Below are 19,494 nucleotides of genomic sequence, written 5' to 3' on the forward strand. Positions count from 1 at the left end.
AAGAGAGACATACACAGAACTCTAATGGTTTTGGTTTCCATGGTGATAATTTTTCAGATTCTGACACTGCATGCCACCTAGTGTTTCCAAGCCAAGAGCTTTGATGTAATGGTATCCCAGGTTTTATCTTGTACTAAAGCTGAAGCTAGGAACTATCTAAACGTCTTTTTCTTTTTAAAAGTGGCACATTTTCCCATTATGCCAATTCTTGAAACTGCCAGATTGGTACTTCCATGTCTATAGTTTGTTGCCATTTCCTGTGTGATTTTCCAGTGTTCCATTCCGGGATGAAATAAAAGTGGATTACTACCTAGCTCTGATTTCAGACCCTCTCTTGTTTAGGTTCTCTGAAGCATTCCATTCCCTGTAAAACTCTATAACCTAGCAAACTATGTATTTTACTTAGTCCCTAATAAAACTCCTTCAAGAATTGCTGTATAAGAATGTTTAGAACTGTGGAAAGACAGAAGACTTACAAATGAAGCAGATTACTCTCCAGTATTATCAGCCTGATAGAGACTTAGATCATGTTTCAGTGTGTACCAGGGAATCCACATACAATCTGAAATCTGTATTGAAATTCCAAACTTAAGAATTCAGAACTGTCACAGAGCTCTGCTACCTAGAAGTGTAATGTCAAATGATAAACCTAGAGACAGGTTCATCAAAAACCTATATTAAGAATGTCAGCAAATCTTTCTGGAGGCTAGGAAACAAAACCTTGGATTGAATCTGACATCAAGTTAAAGGTTTAGAATGTGGCATCCCAGTTCTCCTGTAAACCCTATATTCCCTTTCCAAACTAGCTTGATCAGCAATGCCTAAAAGTTTTACTTTGCTTTTTATAGACAAACCTTATTGAACACAATAAAGTAAAGCCCACAGCCCAATGCCAGGCATGAATCAGTGCTCAATAAAGAGAAGCTGCTATTCTTACCGGGAATTTGTTTGTTCAATAAATATTTACTGAGCACCTACTGAGTGCTATGCACCTATCCTAGGCACTGAGGATGATACAACAGTAAACAAAGCAGACAAAAGTCCCTGCCTGCTTTGAGCTTATAGTCTAGTGGAGAGAGATGGTGATAAGTGCTATAAAGAAAGGGTAAACTGGCCTCCTGTGGTAAATGGATACTGCTTAGATATTATTTCCTTTAGGAAATTTTTCCTAAGCTCCTTTCCCCAAACAGTAACACAAACATGTGCATGCACGGCGACACACAAACACTGTATCTTTTCTCAGCTGCATGCTTAGAGCCTGGCATATAGAGGGCCTTAATAAATAGTTAAAGAAAGAAAGTCAGAAAGGAAAGACTAATTTCAATCCTTAGGATTGTGTGTTAAACTCAGAATGTGATACCGATTCAATTTAAATCTGTAAAGTGAGAGTGAAGTGGCATTCCTGAAAAAAAATGTTTGTTAGCAACATGAGGGTTAAACTTGAGGAAAGAAAGACGTGTCATGAAGATAATCAGAATATGGGCAAATATATTTTGAAGAACCTAGAGGAAAGAGAACATATTTGATTAGAATTGGGAAAAGGCAGTATAAGCTACACCACCTAAATTTACAGCATAAAAAAGAGGTTGGAATCGGGAAGAAGATAAATTGTTCTGTTTTTTTTTTTTAAGTTCAAGATGGCAAAATGATACAGTTGAAAATAAAACAAGATAATGGGCGAGACAGATTTGAGTAAAGAAAATAATGAGGTTAGATTTGTCTATATTCATTTGGTAAAGACTAAAAGAATAAAATAAGCAAATGGATAAGAAATTTAAATTTCCATTGTTGGCAATTCTGAAAACTCTGCACAGAGTTCCTTTGATTTTAGATGATATGAAATATGACATAAAAAGCTAGCCCTACCTTCAGAGGTTTCATCACCAAGCTCAATAATGTGAACATCATGCATGTTTTCATTTCAATACTTTGAGATATGGAGGATCTTTTTTTACATAGTCACCCTTCTCACTCCATCTGTTAATCCTCTTGGAGGAACTCACCCTGAGAGGTGAGTTTTCCAAGGGGTAACAAGGTCAGTTTTCAGATTTTAATTTAATGTAGTATGTAACTTAATTTGTCGCTGGTAATCAGGATGAAAAACATTCATGAAATTTAGCAAAACATATTAATAAACTGAGTATATGGAACACTTTCATATAGAAAAGAGTCAAAATGACTGTGCAATTTAAGGTGAAAATAGTCTTGTATTAACTTGTATGAAGTCTTGAGTTAATAGTCTTGTATTCAGATTATAAGACATTACTGACAAATACCTGAACCCTTTTTTTAGCAAGTTTTTATGTATTATTTTCATTGAGTTTAGCTGATTAAACTTTTCTTCTTCCAGATGTGCCAAATACTGGTATAAACAAACCTAGAGCTTCTGACGCTGTCCATCCCAATAACTATCTCATCAGGACAGAGCCAGAACAAGGAACCCTCTACTCACCAGAACAGACGTCTCTCCATGAAAGTGAGGGTCTGTTGTATTATCTTTTAAGTATTAGATTTGCTTTTAATATTTCCATGTTGAAAATGAGCATCAGAAGTGTAAAATGAAGATATATTCTGCTGGTTTCATTCCTTCAGGATCATTGGGTAACTCAAGAAGTTCAACACAAATGAATTCTTATTCCGACAGTGGATACCAGGAAGCAGGGAGTTTCCACAACAGCCAGAACTTGAGTAAGGCAGATAATAGGCCACAACATTCATTCATAGGATCAACTAATAACCACCTGGTGAGGAATTCAAGAGCTGAAGGACAAACACTGGTTCAGGTAAGCCAAATACATCTTGGTCCTTTTTTTAAAAATGGACTCATTTTACACTATGAGTCCATGATGTTAATGAAATTTTAGGCTTGAAATCTAAAACTGCATTAGTTCCTATTAATGAATTCTGATAAATTCTAGACATTGGAGAGTAATTTTTCTGTAAGCAGCAAGTTTGGCATGAGGGGAATAGTCCACGGAGAGTGTGAGAGGATTGGGTGGAATGTTCTAGTCCCTGAGGGGTTATGAGTTCCTAAAAATACTAGAGCTAAAATATGCTGTAAAGAGTTCTAGAGGGCAAAGTACTATTCCCACACCTGCACAAAATGGGACTGGCCCATTCTAACCAAAGTTTTTGCCTTCATCATTGGAATTGTTCTCTGAAAACGTATATTTTTGCCTGCTAGAATATAGATATTCCTGCCTATAGAGAGCTACTGTATAGAAGCATAACTATTCTGTTAAGGTTTTCTGACTTGATAGTCAAAAATAATAATACATATGTATTTATAAAAACTCCTTAACTCCTCACTGACTGCCACTTTATTCACCTCAGTCCACCAGCATATGCCAAAATTAATAAAAGTAATAGGAGTCCCGAGTGGCAATAACTAGTGAGGATCTCTCTGTCCAAGTACCCCTGTGATTCCTCTGGAGCTGAAAAATGGCAAGATGATCAAAGAGGTCAGGCAAACCCTAAGCTTCTCTTAATGCAATACAGGAAGCCCTGAAGGTACACACAGCAGTGAGCCAACATTCACAATGCCAAAGGAGAAACACAAAACAACTTTGGCTCAACAATTTAAGGGAAACTTTTAAGTATTAAGAATCATTTCTGTATTAAAACAAACACAAATATGGTGCGTGAATTTTTAAGGTAAGACAGGAAGTCTTGTGCCCATGGCACACTACTTCCAGCTGCAGACTCCTCCCCCACCAGCTCCATTCCTCAGATGATACATTTACTCCTCTGCTGTTAGGGATACTCTGATGAAACACTCTGGGAAACTTTGGACTACATGCTTACAGGAGTTCATCTGCTGAGGTGAATTTCTATGTTGGCAGGTCTAAAGTCAAACTTATGAATAATAATTAATTACACAGATTGTCTATTTTGCCCCTAAGAGTGGCCATGATACTTTTTAATTTTATTTATTTATTTTTTTTAACTTACGGTAAGTTAATTTTGTTCCTGGAGATTGCAAGACGGTCTTTAAAACTGAACTTGCATGTATTCTGGGGAACACAGTTTCTAGATATCAGGGCCAAGTGTTATCCCATTTTGATAGTAAACAGCTTATATGTGGGATTTTTAAAATTATCTTTAGCACTATTAGTAAACCCCAAATACAGATTTTAATTTTCCAACTGCCTACAAATTTTTTTGTTTTGTTTTGTTTTTTCTTTTTTAACATCTTTTTTGGAGTATAATTGCTTCACAGTGTTGTGTTAGTTTCTGCTGTATAACAAAGTGAATCAGCTATATGAATACACATATCCGCATATCCCCTCCCTCTTGCATCTCCCTCCCACCCTCCTCATCCCACCCCTCTAGGTGGTCACAAAGCACCGAGTTGATCTCCCTGTGCTATGTGACTGCTGCCTATTAGGTATCTGTTTTACATTTGGTAGTGTATATATGTCCATGCTATTCTCTCACTTCATCCCAGCTTACCCTTCCCCACCCCATGTCCTCAAGTCCATTCTCTACTTCTGTGTCTTTATTCCTGTCCCGCTCCTATGTTCATTGGAACCTTGTTTTTTTAGATTCCATGTATATGTGTTAGCATACGGTATTTGTTTTTCTCTTTCTGACTTACTTCACTCTCTATGACAGACTCTAGGTCCCTCCATCTCACTACAAATAACACAATTTCGTTTCTTTATATGGATGAGTAGTATTCCCTTGTATATATGTGCCACATCTTCTTTTTCCATTCATCTGTCAGTGGACACTTAGGTTGCTTCCATGTCCTGGATATTGTAAATAGTGCTGCAATGAACATTGTTGTACATGACTCTTTTTGAATTACGGTTTTCTCAGGGTATATGCCCAGTAGTGGTATTCCTGGGTCGTATGGTAGTTCTATTTTTAGTTTTTTAAGGGACCTCCATACTGTTCTCCATAGTGGCTGTATCAATTTACATTCCCACCAACAGTGCAGGAGGGTTCCCTTTTCTCCACATCCTCTCCAGCATTTATTGCTTGTAGATTTTTTGATGATGGCCATTCTGGTCGGTGTGAGGTGATACCTTATTGTAGTTTTGATTTGCATTTCTCTAATGATTAGTGATGTTGAGCATCCTTTCATGGGTTTGTTGGCAATCTGCATATCTTCTTTGGAGAAATGTCTATTTAGGTCTTCTGCCCATTTTTGGATTGGGTTGTTTGTTTTTTTGATATTGAGCTGCATGAGCTGCTTGTATATTTTGGTGATTAATCCTTTGTCAGTTGCTTCATTTGCAAATATTTTCTCCCATTCTGAGGGTTGTCTTTTTGTCTTGTTTACAGTTTCCTTTGCTGTGCAAAAGCTGTGAAGTTTCATTAGGTCCCATTTGTTTGTTTTTGTTTTTATTTCCATTTCTCTAGGAGGTGGGTCAAAAAGGATCTTGCTGTGACTTATGTCAAAGAGTCTGCTGCCTATGTTTTCCTCTAAGAGTTTTATAGTGTCTGGCCTTACATTTAGGTCTTTAATCCATTTTGAGTTTATTTTTGTATACGGTGTTAGGGAGGGTGCTAATTTCATACTTTTACATGTAGCTGTCCAGTTTTCCCAGCACCACTTATTGAAGAGGCTTTCTTTTCTCCATTTTATATTCTTGCCTCCTTTATCAAAGATACGGTGACCATATGTGCATGGATTTATCTCTGGGCTTTCTATCCTGTTCCATTTATCTATATTTCTGTTTTGGGGCCAGTACCATACTGACTTGATTACTGTTGCTTTGTAGTATAGACTGAAGTCAGGGAGCCTGATTCCTCCAGCTCCGTTTTTCTTCCTCAAGATTGCTTTGGCTATTCGGGGTCTTTTGTGTTTCCATACAAATTGTGAACTTTTTTGTTCTAGTTCTGTGAAAAATGCCATTGGTAGTTTGATAGGGATCGCACTGAATCTGTAGATTGCCTTGCGTAGTATAGTCATTTTCACAATGTTGATTCTTCCAGTCCAAGAACATGGTATATCTCTCCATCTGTTTGTATCATCCTTAATTTCTTTCATCAGTGTCTTATAGTTTTCTGCATACAGAAAACTTTTGCATTCCTTGTGGGTCTCAATTAGGTGCCCACAGTTCTCTTCTCCTTTCTCAATGGTGCACGCATCGTGCACCTTCTTGGTCTCTGGGCAGGCACAGCATGGCTTCAGAGGCTTCTTCTCCTGCGACTCAGATGGGGCAGGGCTTGCGGCCACCAGACCCGGCATTTTTCGCACCAAAAGCAGCAACTAGCACAGACACCCTAAACACCAGCCTCCACAAACGCCGCCGATTAGCCCGCAATCTTTTGTCTCCTTAGGTAGGTTTATTCCTACGTGTTTTATTCTTTTCCTTGCAGTGGTAAATGGGAGTGTTTCCTTAATTTCTCTTTCAGATTTTTCATCACTGGTGTATAAGAATGCATGAGATTTCTGTACATTAATTTTGTATCCCACTACTTTACCACATTCATTGATTATCTCTAGTAGTTTTCTGGTAGCATCTTTAGGATTCTGTATGTATAGTACCATATCATCTGCAAACAGTGACAGCTTTACTTCTTCTTTTCCGATTTGGGTTCCTTTTATTTCTTTTCCTTCTCTGATTGCTGTGGCTAAAACTTCCAAAACTATATTGAATAATATTGGTGAGAGTGGCATCCTTGTCTTGTTCCTGATTTTAGAGGAAATGGTTTCAGTTTTTCACCATTGAGGATGATGTTGGCTGTGGGTTTGTCATATATGGCCTTTATTTGTTGAGGTAAGTTCCCTCTATGCCTACTTTCTGGAGGGTTTTTATCATAAATGGATGTTGAATTTTGTCAAAAGCTTTTTCAGCATCTATTGAGATTATCATATGATTTTTACCCTGCAGTTTGTTAATATGGTGTATCACATTGATTGATTTGCATATATTGAAGAATTCTTGCATTTCTAGGATAAACCCCACTTGATCATGGTGTATGATCCTTTTAATGTGCTGTTGGATTCTGTTTGTTAGTATTTTTGTTGAGGATTTTTGCATCTAGGTTCATCAGTGATATTGGCCTGTAGTTTTCTTTCTTTGTGACATCCTTGTCTGGTTTTGGTATCAAGGTGATGGTGGCCTCGTAGAATGAGTTTGGGAGTGTTCCTCCCTCTGCTATATTTTGGAAGAGTTTGAGAAGGGTAGGTGCTAGCTCTTCTCTAAATGTTTGATAGAATTCGCCTGTGAAGCCATCTGGTCCTGGGCTTTTGTTTGTTGGAAGATTTTTAATCACAGTTTCCATTCAGTGCTTGTGATTGGTCTGTTTATATTTTCTATTTCTTCCTGGTTCAGTCTCAGAAGGTTGTGCTTTTCTAAGAATTTGTCCATTTCTTCCAGGTTGTCCATTTTATTGGCACATAGTTGCTTGTAGTAATCTCTCACGATCCTTTGTATTTCTGCAGTGTCAGTTGTTACTTCTCCTTTTTCATTTCTAATTCTGTTGAGTTGAGACTTCTCTGTTTTTTTCTTGATGAGTCTGGCTAATGGTTTATCTTTTCAAGGAACCAGCTTTTAGTTTTATTGATCTTTGCTATTGTGTCCTTCATTTCTTTTTCATTTATTTCTGATCTGATCTTTATAATTTCTTTCATTCTGCTAACTTTGGGGGGTTTTTTTGTTGTTCTTCTTCTTTCTCTAATTGCTTTAGGTGTAAGGTTAAGTTGTTTATTTTTTATTTTTTTTTTATTTTACAAATTTAATCAGTCATACATATACATATGTTCCCATAACCCCTCCCTTTTGCGTCTCCCTCCCACCCTCCCTATCCCACCCCTCCAGGCAGTCACAAAGAACCGAGCTGATCTCCCTGTGCTATGCGGCTGCTTCCCACTAGCCATCTACCTTACGTTTGGTAGTGTATATATGTCCATGCCGCTCTTTCACTTTGTCACAGCTCACCCTTCCCCCTCCCCATATCCTCAAGTCCATGCTCTAGTAGGTCTGTGTCTTTATTCCTGTCTTACTCCTAGGTTCTTGATGACATTTTTTTTTTCTTAAATTCCATATATATGTGTCAGCATACAGTATTTGTCTTTCTCTTTCTGACTTACTTCACTCTGTATGACAGACTCTAGGTCCATCCACCTCATTACAAATAGCTCAATTTCATTTCTTTTTATGGCTGAGTAATATTCCATTGTATATATGTGCCACATCTTCTTTACCCATTCATCCGATGATGGACACTTAGGTTGTTTCCATCTCCGGGCTATTGTAAATAGGGCTGCTATGAACATTTTGGTACATGTCTCTTTTTGAATTATGGTTTTCTCAGGGTATATGCCCAGTAGTGGGATTGCTGGGTCATATGGTAGTTCTATTTGTAGTTTTTTAAGGAACCTCCATACCGTTCTCCATAGTGGCTGTACCAATTCACATTCCCACCAGCAGTGCAAGAGTGTTCCCTTTTTTCCACACCCTCTCCAGCATTTATTGTTTGTAGATTTTTTGATGATGGCCATTCTGACTGGTGTGAGATGATATCTCATTGTAGTTTTGATTTGCATTTCTCTAATGAGTAAAGATGTTGAGCATCCTTTCATGTGTTTGTTGGCTGTCTGTATATCTTCTGTGGAGAAATGTCTATGTAGGTCTTCTGCCCATTTTTGGATTGGGTTGTTTGTTTTTTTGCTATTGAGCTGCATGAGCTGCTTATAAATTTTGGAGATTAATCCTTTGTCAGTTGCTTCATTTGCAAATATTTTCTCCCATTCTGAGGGTTGTCTTTTGGTCTTGTTTATGGTTTCCTTTGCTGTGCAAAAGCTTTTAAGTTTCATTAGGTCCCATGTGTTTATTTTTGTCTTTATTTCCATTTCTCTAGGAGGTGGGTCAAAAAGGATCTTGCTGTGATTTATGTCATAGAGTGTTCTGCCTATGTTTTCCTCTAAGAGTTTGATAGTGTCTGGCCTTCCATTTAGGTCTTTAATCCATTTTGAGCTTATTTTTGTGTATGGTGTTAGGGAGTGATCTAATCTCATACTTTTACATGTCCCTATCCAATTTTCACAGCACCACTTATTGAAGAGACTGTCCTTTCTCCACTGTACATTCCTGCCTCCTTTATCAAAGATAAGGTGACCATATGTCCGTGGGTTTATCTCTGGGCTTTCTATCCTGTTCCATTGATCTATCTTTCTGTTTTTGTACCAGTACCATACTGTCTTGATTACTGTAGCTTTGTAGTATCGTCTGAAGTCAGGGAGCCAGATTCCTCCAGCTCCATTTTTCGTTCTCAAGATTGCTTTGGCTATTCGGGGTCTTTTGTGTTTCCATACAAATTGTGAAATTTTTTGTCCTAGTTCTGTGAAAAATGCCAGTGGTAGTTTAATAGGGATTGCATTGAATCTGTAGATTGCTTTGGGTAGTAGAGTCATTTTCACAATGTTGATTCTTCCAATCCAAGAACACGGTACATCTCTCCATCCATTTGTATCATCTTTAATTTCTTTCATCAGTATCTTATAATTTTCTGCATACAGGTCTTTTGTCTCCTTAGGTAGGTTTATTCCTAGATATTTTATTCTTTTTGTTGCAATGGTAAATGGGAGTGTTTCCTTGATTTCACTTTCAGATTTTTTTTTTTTTTTTTTTTTTTTTTTTTTGCGGTACGCGGGCCTCGCACTGTTGTGGCCTCTCCCGTTGCGGAGCGCAGGCTCCGGACGCGCAGGCTCAGCGGCCATGGCTCACGGGCCCAGCCGCTCCGCGGCATGTGGGATCTTCCCAGACCGGGGCACGAACCCGTGTCCCCTGCATCGGCAGGCGGACTCTCAACCACTGCGCCACCAGGGAAGCCCTGCTTTCAGATTTTTCATCATTAGTATATAGGAACACCAGAGATTTCTGTGCATTAATTTTGTATCCTGCAACTTTACCAAATTCATTGATTAGCTCTAGTAGTTTTCTGGTAGCATCTTTAGGATTCTCTATGTATAGTATCATGTCATCTGCAAACAGTGACAGCTTTACTTCTTGTTTTCCCATTTGGATTCCTTTTATTTCCTTTTCTTCTCTGATTGCTGTGGCTAAAACTTCCAAAACTATGTTGAATAAGAGTGGTGAGAGTGGGCAACCTTGTCTTGTTCCGGATCTTAGTGGAAATGGTTTCAGTTTTTCACCATTGAGGACGATGCTGGCTGTGGGTTTGTCATATATGGCCTTTATTATGTTGAGGAAAGTTCCCTCTATGCCTACTTTCTGCAGGGTTTTTATCATAAATGGGTGTTGAATTTTGTCGAAAGCTTTCTCTGCATCTATTGAGATGATCATATGGTTTTCTTCCTTCAATTTGTTAAAATGGTGTATCACATTGATTGATTTTTTGTATATTGAGGAATTCTTGCATCCCTGGGATAAATCCCACTTGATCATGGTGTATGATCCTTTTAATGTGCTGTTGGATTCTGTTTGCTAGTATTTTGTTGAGGATTTTTGCATCTATGTTCATCAGTGATATTGGCCTGTAGTTTTCTTTCTTTGTGACATCCTTGTCTGGTTTTGGTATCAAGGTGATGGTGGCCTCGTAGAATGAGTTTGGGAGTGTTCCTCCCTCTGCTATATTTTGGAAGAGTTTGAGAAGGATAGGTGTTAGCTCTTCTCTAAATGCTTGATAGAATTCGCCTGTGAAGCCATCTGGCCCTGGGCTTTTGTTTGTTGGAAGATTTTTTATCACAGTTTCAATTTCAGTGCTTGTGATTGGTCTGTTCATATTTTCTATTTCTTCCTGATTCAGTCTTGGCAGGTTGTGCATTTCTAAGAATTTGTCCATTTCTTCCAGGTTGTCCATTTTATTGGCATAGAGTTGCTTGTAGTAATCTCTCATGATCTTTTGTATTTCTGCAGTGTCAGTTGTTACTTCTCCTTTTTCATTTCTAATTCTATTGATTTGAGTCTTCTCCCTTTTTTTCTTGATGAGTCTGGCTAATGGTTTATCAATTTTATTTATCTTCTCAAAGAACCAGCTTTTAGTTTTATTGATCCTTGCTATCGTTTCCTTCATTTCTTTTTCATTTATTTCTGATCTGATTTTTATGATTTCTTTCCTTCTGCTAACTTTGGGATGTTTTTGTTCTTCTTTCTCTAATTGCTTTAGGTGCAAGGTTAGGTTGTTTATTCGAGATGTTTCCTGTTTCTTAAGGTGGGATTGTATTGCCATAAACTTCCCTCTTAGAACTGCTTTTGCTGCATCCCATAGGTTTTGGGTCGTCGTGTCTCCATTGTCATTTGTTTCTAGGTATTTTTTAATTTCCTCTTTGATTTCTTCAGTGATCACTTCGTTATTAAGTAGTGTATTGTTTAGCCTCCATGTGTTTGTATGTTTTACAGCTCTTTTCCTGTAATTGATATCTAGTCTCATAGCATTGTGGTCGGAAAAGATACTTGATACAATTTCAATTTTCTTAAATTTACCAATGCTTGATTTGTGACCCAAGATATGATCTATCCTGGAGAATGTTCCATGAGCACTTGAGAAAAATGTGTATTCTGTTGTTTTTGGATGGAATGTCCTATAAATATCAATTAAGTCCATCTTGTTTAATGTATCATTTAAAGCTTGTGTTTCCTTATTTATTTTCATTTTGGATGACCTGTCCATTGGTGAAAGTGGGGTGTTAAAGTCCCCTACTATGATTGTGTTACTGTCGATTTCTCCTTTTATGGCTGTTAATATTTCCCTTATGTATTGAGGTGCTCCTATGTTTGGTGCATAAATATTTACAATTGTTATATCTTCTTCTTGGATCGATCCCTTGATCATTATGTAGTGTCCTTCTTTGTCTCTTCTAGTAGTCTTTATTTTAAAGTCTATTTTGTCTGATATGAGAATTGCTACTCCAGCTTTCTTTTGGTTTCCATTTGCATGGAATATCTTTTTCCATCCCCTTACTTTCAGTCTGCATGTGTCTCTAGGTCTGAAGTGGGTCTCTTGTAGACAGCATATATTTGGGTCTTGTTTTTGTATCCATTCAGCCAATCTGTGTCTTTTGGTGGGAGCATTTAGTCCATTTACATTTAAGGTAATTATTGATATGTATGTTCCTATTCCCATTTTCTTAATTGTTTTGGGTTCGTTATTGTAGTTCTTTTCCTTCTGTTGTGTTTCTTGCCTAGAGAAGTTCCTTTAGCATTTGTTGTAAACCTGGTTTGGTGGTGCTGAACTCTCTCAGCTTTTGCTTGTCTGTAAACGTTTTAATTTCTCCATCAAATCTGAATGAGATCCTTGCTGGGTAGAGTAATCTTGGTTGCAGGTTTTTCTCCTTCATCACTTTAATTATGTCCTGCCACTCCCTTCTGGCTTGTAGAGTTTCTGCTGAGAGATCAGCTGTTATCCTGATGGGGATTCCCTTGTGTGTTATTTGTTGTTTTTGCCTTGCTGCTTTTAATATGATTTCTTTGTGTTTAATTTTTGACAGTTTGATTAATATGTGTCATGGTGTATTTCTCCTTGGATTTATTCTGTATGGGACTCTGTGTGCCTCCTGGACTTGATTAACTATTTCCTTTCCCATATTAGGGAAGTTTTCAACTATAATCTCTTCAAATATTTTCTCAGTCCCTTTCTTTTTCTCTTCTTCTTCTGGAACCCCTATAATTCGAATGTTGGTGCGTTTAATGTTGTCCCAGAGGTCTCTGAGACTGTCCTCTGTTCTTTTCATTCTTTTTTCTTTATTTTGCTGTGCAGCAGTTATTTCCACTATTTTATCTTCCACCTCACTTATCCGTTCTTCTGCCTCAGTTATTCTGCTATTGATCCCATCTAGAGTATTTTTTATTTCATTTATTGTGTTTTTAATCGATGCTTGATTCATCTTTAGTTCTTCTAGGTCCTTGTTAACTGTTTGTTGTATTTTGTCTATTCTATTTCCAGATTTTGGATCTTGGAAATAGAATCTTGGATCATCTTTACCATCATTATTCTGAATTCTTTTTCAGGTAGACTGCCTATTACCTCTTCATTTGTGAGGTCTGGTGGGTTTTTATCTTGCTCCTTCTCCTGCTGTGTGTTTTTCTGTCTTCTCATTTTGCTTATGTTACTGTGTTTTGGGTCTCCTTTTTGCAGGCTGCAGGTTCGTAGTTCCCGTTGTTTTTGGTGTCTGTCCCCAGTGGCTAAGGTTGGTTTAGTGGGTTGTGTAGGCTTCTTGGTGGAGGGGACTACTGCCTGTGTTCTGGTGGATGAGGCTGGATCTTGTCTTTCTGGTGTGCAGGTCCACGTCTGGTGGTGTGTTTTGGGGTATCTGCAGACTTTATGATTTTAGGCCACCTCTCTGCTAATGGGTGGCGTTGTGTTCCTGTCTTGCTAGTTGTTTGGCATAGGGTGTCCAGCACTATAGCTTGCTGGTCCTTGAGTGAAGCTGGGTGCTGGTGTTGAGATGGAGATCTCTGGAAGATTTTTGCCGTTTGATATTATGTGGAGCTGGGAGGTCTCTTGTGGACCTGTGTCCTGAAGTTGGCTCTCCCACCTCAGAGGCACAGCACTGACTCCTGGCTCCTCAATTTGGGATGATTTGTTGTCTATTCATGTATTCCACAGATGCAGGGTACATCAAGTTGATTGTGGAGCTTTAATCCGCTGCTTCTGAGGCTGCTGGGAGAGGTTTCCCTTTCTCTTCTTTGTTCTCACAGCTCCTGGGTCTCAGCTTTGGATTTGGCCCCGCCTCTGCGTGTAGGTCGCCGGAGGGCGTCTGTTCTTCGCTCAGACAGGACAGGGTTAAAGGAGCAGCCTCTTCGGGGACTCTGGCTCACTCAGGCCGGGCGGGAGGGCGGGGGACGGAGTGCGGGGCGAGCCTGCAGCAGCAGAGGTCGGCGTGACGTTGCACCAGCCCGAGGCGCGCCGTGGGTTCTCCCAGGGAAGCCTCCCCTGGATCCCGGGACCCCGGCAGTGGCAGGCTGCACAGGCTCCCGGAAGGGCGGTGTGGACAGTGACCTGCGCTCGCACACAGGCTTCTTGGCGGCGGCAGCAGCAAGCAGCCCCAGCGTCCCACGCCCGTCTCTGGGCTCCGCGCTTTCAGCCGCGACTCGCGCCCGTCTCTGGAGCTCCTTTACGCGGCGCTCTTAATCCCCTCTCCTCGCGCACCAGGAAACCAAGAGGGAAGAAAAAGTCTCCTGCCTCTTCGGCAGCTCCAGAGTTTTCCCGGATTCCCTCCCGGCCAGCTGTGGCACATTAGCCCCCTTCAGGCTGAGTTCTCGCCGCCAGCCCCAGTCCTCTCCCTGCGCTCTGACCGAAGCCCGAGCCTCAGCTCCAGCACCGCCCGCCCCGGCGGGGGAGCAGACAAGCCCCTCGGGCTGGTGAGTGCCGCTCGGCACCGCTCCTCTGTGCGGGAATCTCTCCGCTTTGCCCTACCCAGGTATGTGGGGAGTTTCTTGCCTTTTGGGAGCTCTGGGGTCTTCTGCCAGCGTTCAGTAGGTGTTCTGTAGGAGTTGTTCCACGTGTAGCTGTATTTCTGGTGTATCCGTGGGGAGGAAGGTGATCTCCGCGTCTTACTCTTCCGCCATCTTACCCGGAAGTCCCCTAAGTTGTTTTTTTGAGATTTTTCTTGTTTCTTGAGGTAGGATTGTATTGCTATAAACTTCCCTCTTAGAAATGCATTTGCTTCATCCCATAGGTATTGGGTTGTCGTATTTTCATTGTCATTTGCCTCTAGGTACTTTTTGATTTCCTCTTTGATTTCTTCAGTGATCTCTTAGTTATTTAGTAGCATAGTGTTTAGCCTCCATGTGTCTGTATTTTTTACAGTTTTTTTCCTGTGATTAATATCTAGTCTCATAGCATTGTGGTCAGAAAACATACTCAATATGATTTTAATTTTCTTAAATTTACCAAGGCTTGATGTTTGACCCAAGATATGATCTATCCTGGAGAATGTTCCATGAGCACTTGAGAAGAAAGTGTATTCTATTGTTTTTGGATGGAATGTCCTATAAATATCAATTAAGTCCATCTTGTTTAATGTGTCATTTAAAGCTTGTGTTTCCTTATTTAATTTCATTTTGGATGTTCTGTCCTTTGGTGAAAGTGGGGTGTTAAAGTCCCCTACTACTATTGTGTTTCTGTCGATTTCCCCTTTTATGGCTCTTAACAGTTGCCTTATGTATTGAGGTGCTCCTATTTTGGGTGCATAAATATTTACAATTGTTATATCTTCTTCTTGGATTGATCCCTTGATCATTATATAGTGTCCTTCTTTGTCTCTTGTAATAATGTTTATATTAAAGTCTATTTTGTCTGATATGAGTATTGCTACTCCAGCTTTCTTTTGATTTCCATTTGCATGGAATATCTTTTTCCATCCCCTCACTTTCAGTCTGTATGTGTCCCTAGGTCTGAAGTGGGTCTGTTGTAGACAGCATATATATGGGTCTTGTTTTTGTATCCATTCAGCCAGTCTGTGTCTTTTGTTTGGAGCATTTAATCCATTTACATTTAAGGTAATTATCAATATGTATGTTCCTATTACCACTTTTTAATTGTTTTTGGTTTGCTATTATAGGTCTTTTCTTTCTCTTGTATTTCCTGCCTAGAGAAGCTCCCTTAGCATTTGTTGTAAAGCTGGTTTGGTGGTGCTGAATTCTCTTAGCTTTTGCTTGTCTGTAAAGGTTTTAATTTCTCGGTCGAATCTGAATGAGTTCGTTACTGGGTAGAGTAATCTTGGTTGTAGGTTTTTCCCTTTCATCACTTTCAATATGTCCTGCTGCTCCCTTCTGGCTTGCAGAGTTTCTACTGAAAGATCAGCTGTTAATCTTATGGGGATTCCTTTGTATGTTATTTGTTGCTTTTCCCCTGCTGCTTTTAATATTTTTTCTTTGCATTTAATTTTTGATAGTTTTATTTTTATGTGTCTCAGTCTGTTTCTCCTTGGATTTATCTTGTGTGGGACTCCCTGCGCTTCCTGGACTTGATTGACTATTTCCTTTCCCATGTTAGGGAAGTTTTCAACTATAAGCTCTTCAAATATTTTCTCAGACCCTTTCTTTTTCTCTTCTCCTCCTGAGACCCCTATAATTCGAATGTTGGTGTGTTAAATGTTGTCCCAGAGGTCTCTGAGACTGTCCTCAATTCTTTTCATTCTTTTTTCTTTATTCTGCTCTGCAGCAGTTATTTCCACTATTTTATCTTCCAGGTCACTTATCCATTCTTCTGCCTCAGTTATTCTCCTATTGATTCCTTCTAGAGAATTTTTAATTTCATTTATTGTGTTGTTCATCATTGTTTGTTTGCTCTTTAGTTCTTCTAGGTCCTTGTTAAACGTTTCTTGTATTTTCTCCATTCTGTTTCCAAGATTTTGGATCATCTTTACTATCATTACTCTGAATTCTTTTTCAGGTAGACTGCCTATTTTCTCTTCATTTATTTGGTCTGTTTGGTTTTTACCTTACTCATTCATCTCCTGCATATTTCTGTCTTCTCATTTTGCTTAACTTACTGTGTTTGGGGTCACCTTTTCACTGGCTGCAGGTTCATAGTTCCCGTTGTTTTTGGTGTCTGCCCCCAGTAGGTGAGGTTGGTTCAGTGGGTTGTGTAGGCTTCCTGTTGGAGGGGACTGGTGCCTGTGTTCTGGTGGGTGGGGCTGGATCTTGTCTTTCTGGTGGGCAGGCCACGTCCAGTGGTGTGTTTTGGGGTGTCTGTGAACTTAGTATGATTTTAGGTGGCCTCTCTGCTAATGGGTGGGGTTGTGTTCCTGTCTTGCTATTTGTTTGGCATGGGGCATACTGCACTGGAGCTTGCTCTCCATTGGGTGGAGCTGGGTCTTAGCATTGAGACTGTTATCTCTGGGAGACCTCTTGCCGATTGATATTATGTGGGGCCAGGAGGTCTCTGGTGGACCAGTGTCCTGAACTTTGTTCTCCCACCTCAGAGGCTCAGGCCTGACACCAGGCCGGAGCACCAACACCCTGTCAGCCACATGGCTCAGAAGAAAAGGGAGAAAAAAATAAAAAATAATAATAATTAATAAAATAAAATAATAGAAAATAATTCAAAGTAAAAAAATAAGAAAGTAATTTAAAAAAAACGGAGAGAGCAATCAAACCAATAAACAAATCCACCAATGATAACAAGCACTAAAAACTATACTAAGGTAAGCATAAAAATCAGAAACAAGTCAGTCGCAGACAGCAAACCCCAAGTCTACAGTTGCACCCAAAGTCTACCACCTCAGTTTTGGGTTGACTCATTGTCTATTCAGGTATTCCACAGATGCAGGATACCTCAAGTTGATTGTGGGGATTTTATCCACTGCTCCTGAGGCTGCACAGAGAAATTTCCCTTTCTCCTCTTTGTTTGCACAGCTCCTGGGTTTCAGCTCTGGTTTTGGCCCCATCTCTGCGTGTAGGTCACCCTCAGGCTTCTGTTCCCGCCCAGACAGAACAGGGTTAAAGCAGCGGCTGATTAGGGAGCTCTGGCTCACTCATGCGGGGGGATGGAGAGGTACGGTAGTTATAATTGGAATGCAGGGCGAGCCTGCGTTGGCAGAGGCCGGCATGATGTTGCGACAGCCTGAGGCATGCTGTGTGTTCTCCTGCCTACTAATTTTTAAACTCCCTCTTTCTTGCCTTATTGTTTATTTTCAGTCCCCTTCCCTCCCCAGATCTTCTCCTTTCCATGGCTATTGCCTTCCCAGAATTGTTGAGTTTGAGCACCCAAGTGGTCTCAGAGCAGGTGTTTCAGCCAGCCAACTGCTTATAACACATGGAGACAAAACATGTTTCTTCTTATGGCATCTAAGAGTATACAAAGTCCGTGACTCATCCCTTTTTCTTCTTCTATTGCCCCAACTAAAAGTGAAAGGGGGTTGATGACAACTGTACTCTAGTAGTCACTAAGAGATACAGAAAAAGCTTGGTCCTGAGCTTATAACCCACTGCCCCAGTCCAGCCACCATTCTTCTTCATTGTTGTCCTGCATCAAGAAAGGGATCTGAGACTCAGTGTTTGCAGAAGTCTATGGATTCATAGAAGGACTAGCCATGGCAGAAATGTTCTTCATTTCCCAGTCTGGTCATTTGCAGCTGGCCAGAACTCCAGAGATTTTGAGCATTCCTCCTGCTGGAACAGATTGAGGGTGCTTTTATTTGCATCTCTTTTGATCCACCAGCTTAAGACAAGAGCTTATAAATCAAAGGAGGCAGAAAGAAATGGCTGAAATCACTAGCAGCCACACTTAAGCTAAAAGAAAAGATAGATTTGGCTAAAGCACTAATACAGTACTCACAGAGGAGAGCTGAGAGCACAGGCCCTATCCAAACATTCAATTATTCCACTTTGAAAGAACCTTCCTTTTGTTACTGGGGCCAACCCATAAAGACAGTTACAAAGGCAGTTATAGATACTGCTCTAGCTTTATCTAGATTAACATATTGAAAAAGTTTTGTTTTGTTTTGTTTGTTTTGTTTTTGTTTTACACAAATGGGTTACCTTAGCCAAACTTTGACTCGCAGGGTACAAAATAAGTACACTGCTCCAGTGACCCTTCACACTTGCAATACAGCATATTATGTGTTGTGGAAAATGTGTAGGCAGAGGGTAAAATAATGTAAAGACAAAAGAAGAAAGAATATAAAATGTCTTTCGATCTCTCCTTACTGGTTGGTTTTAGTATTCTGAAGGGGAAAGCTGGAGATTAAACCACCACCAAGAGAAAAAAAAAAAAAGTAGAACAAGAAAAACAGAATAAGGAAAAATTAAGATCCAGCTCTACAGCAAAAAAAGGAAAAGAAACTTAGATGCCTAAAATAAATAGTGAATTCACATTCTGTAGTGAGCTATGTACATTTTTTGCTGTAATGACAATGGACACACAACCCTGGATAAACCATTCTCTTTTCTCCCCCTTTCATCAGCCATCAGTAGCCAATCGGGCCATGAGAAGAGTTAGTTCAGTTCCATCTAGAGCACAGTCTCCTTCTTATGTTATCAGCACAGGCGTGTCTCCTTCAAGGGGGTCACTGAGAACTTCTCTTGGTAGTGGATTCGGCTCTCCATCAGTAACCGACTCCCGACCACTGAACCCCAGTGCATACTCCTCCACCACATTACCTGCTCAGCGGGCAGCCTCTCCGTACTCTGCACAGAGACCCACCTCCCCATCAGCTGTACGTCGGATTGGGTCGGTCACCTCCCGGCAGACCTCCAATCCCAACGGACCAACCCCTCATTACCAAACGACCACCAGAGTGGGGTCCCCACTGACCCTGACGGATGCACAGACTCGAGTAGCTTCCCCATCCCAAGGCCAGGTGGGGTCATTATCCCCCAAACGCTCAGGGATGACCGCTGTACCACAGCATCTGGGACCTTCACTGCAAAGGACTGTTCATGACATGGAACAATTCGGACAGCAGCAGTATGACATTTACGAGAGGATGGTTCCACCTCGGCCAGACAGCCTGACAGGTGAGTACAAGGGGACGGCCCTACACAAAGCCCAGCGGGAAAGTCTTCCATGTAACCATTGCTGAAACAGAGCATGTAACGTGGAAAAAGCTTACTTTTTTTTTTTTTTTTT

At 40.2% G+C, this 19,494-nt stretch overlaps 1 protein-coding gene across 1 annotated transcript in view; it reads left to right on the forward strand.

The window, feature by feature from the left end:
* Positions 1-19,494, forward strand: part of PKP4 (plakophilin 4) — a 253,243-nt gene that overhangs the window by 179,117 nt on the left and 54,632 nt on the right. The window contains exons 5-7 of the mRNA XM_060106074.1: positions 2,351-2,476; positions 2,593-2,783; positions 18,830-19,382. Coding sequence (XP_059962057.1) covers positions 2,351-2,476; positions 2,593-2,783; positions 18,830-19,382 — 870 coding nt within the window. The remainder of the gene's footprint in view (positions 1-2,350; positions 2,477-2,592; positions 2,784-18,829; positions 19,383-19,494) is intronic.

Source organism: Mesoplodon densirostris, chromosome 8, assembly GCF_025265405.1.
Source record: "Mesoplodon densirostris isolate mMesDen1 chromosome 8, mMesDen1 primary haplotype, whole genome shotgun sequence".
Lineage (NCBI taxonomy): Eukaryota > Metazoa > Chordata > Mammalia > Artiodactyla > Ziphiidae > Mesoplodon > Mesoplodon densirostris.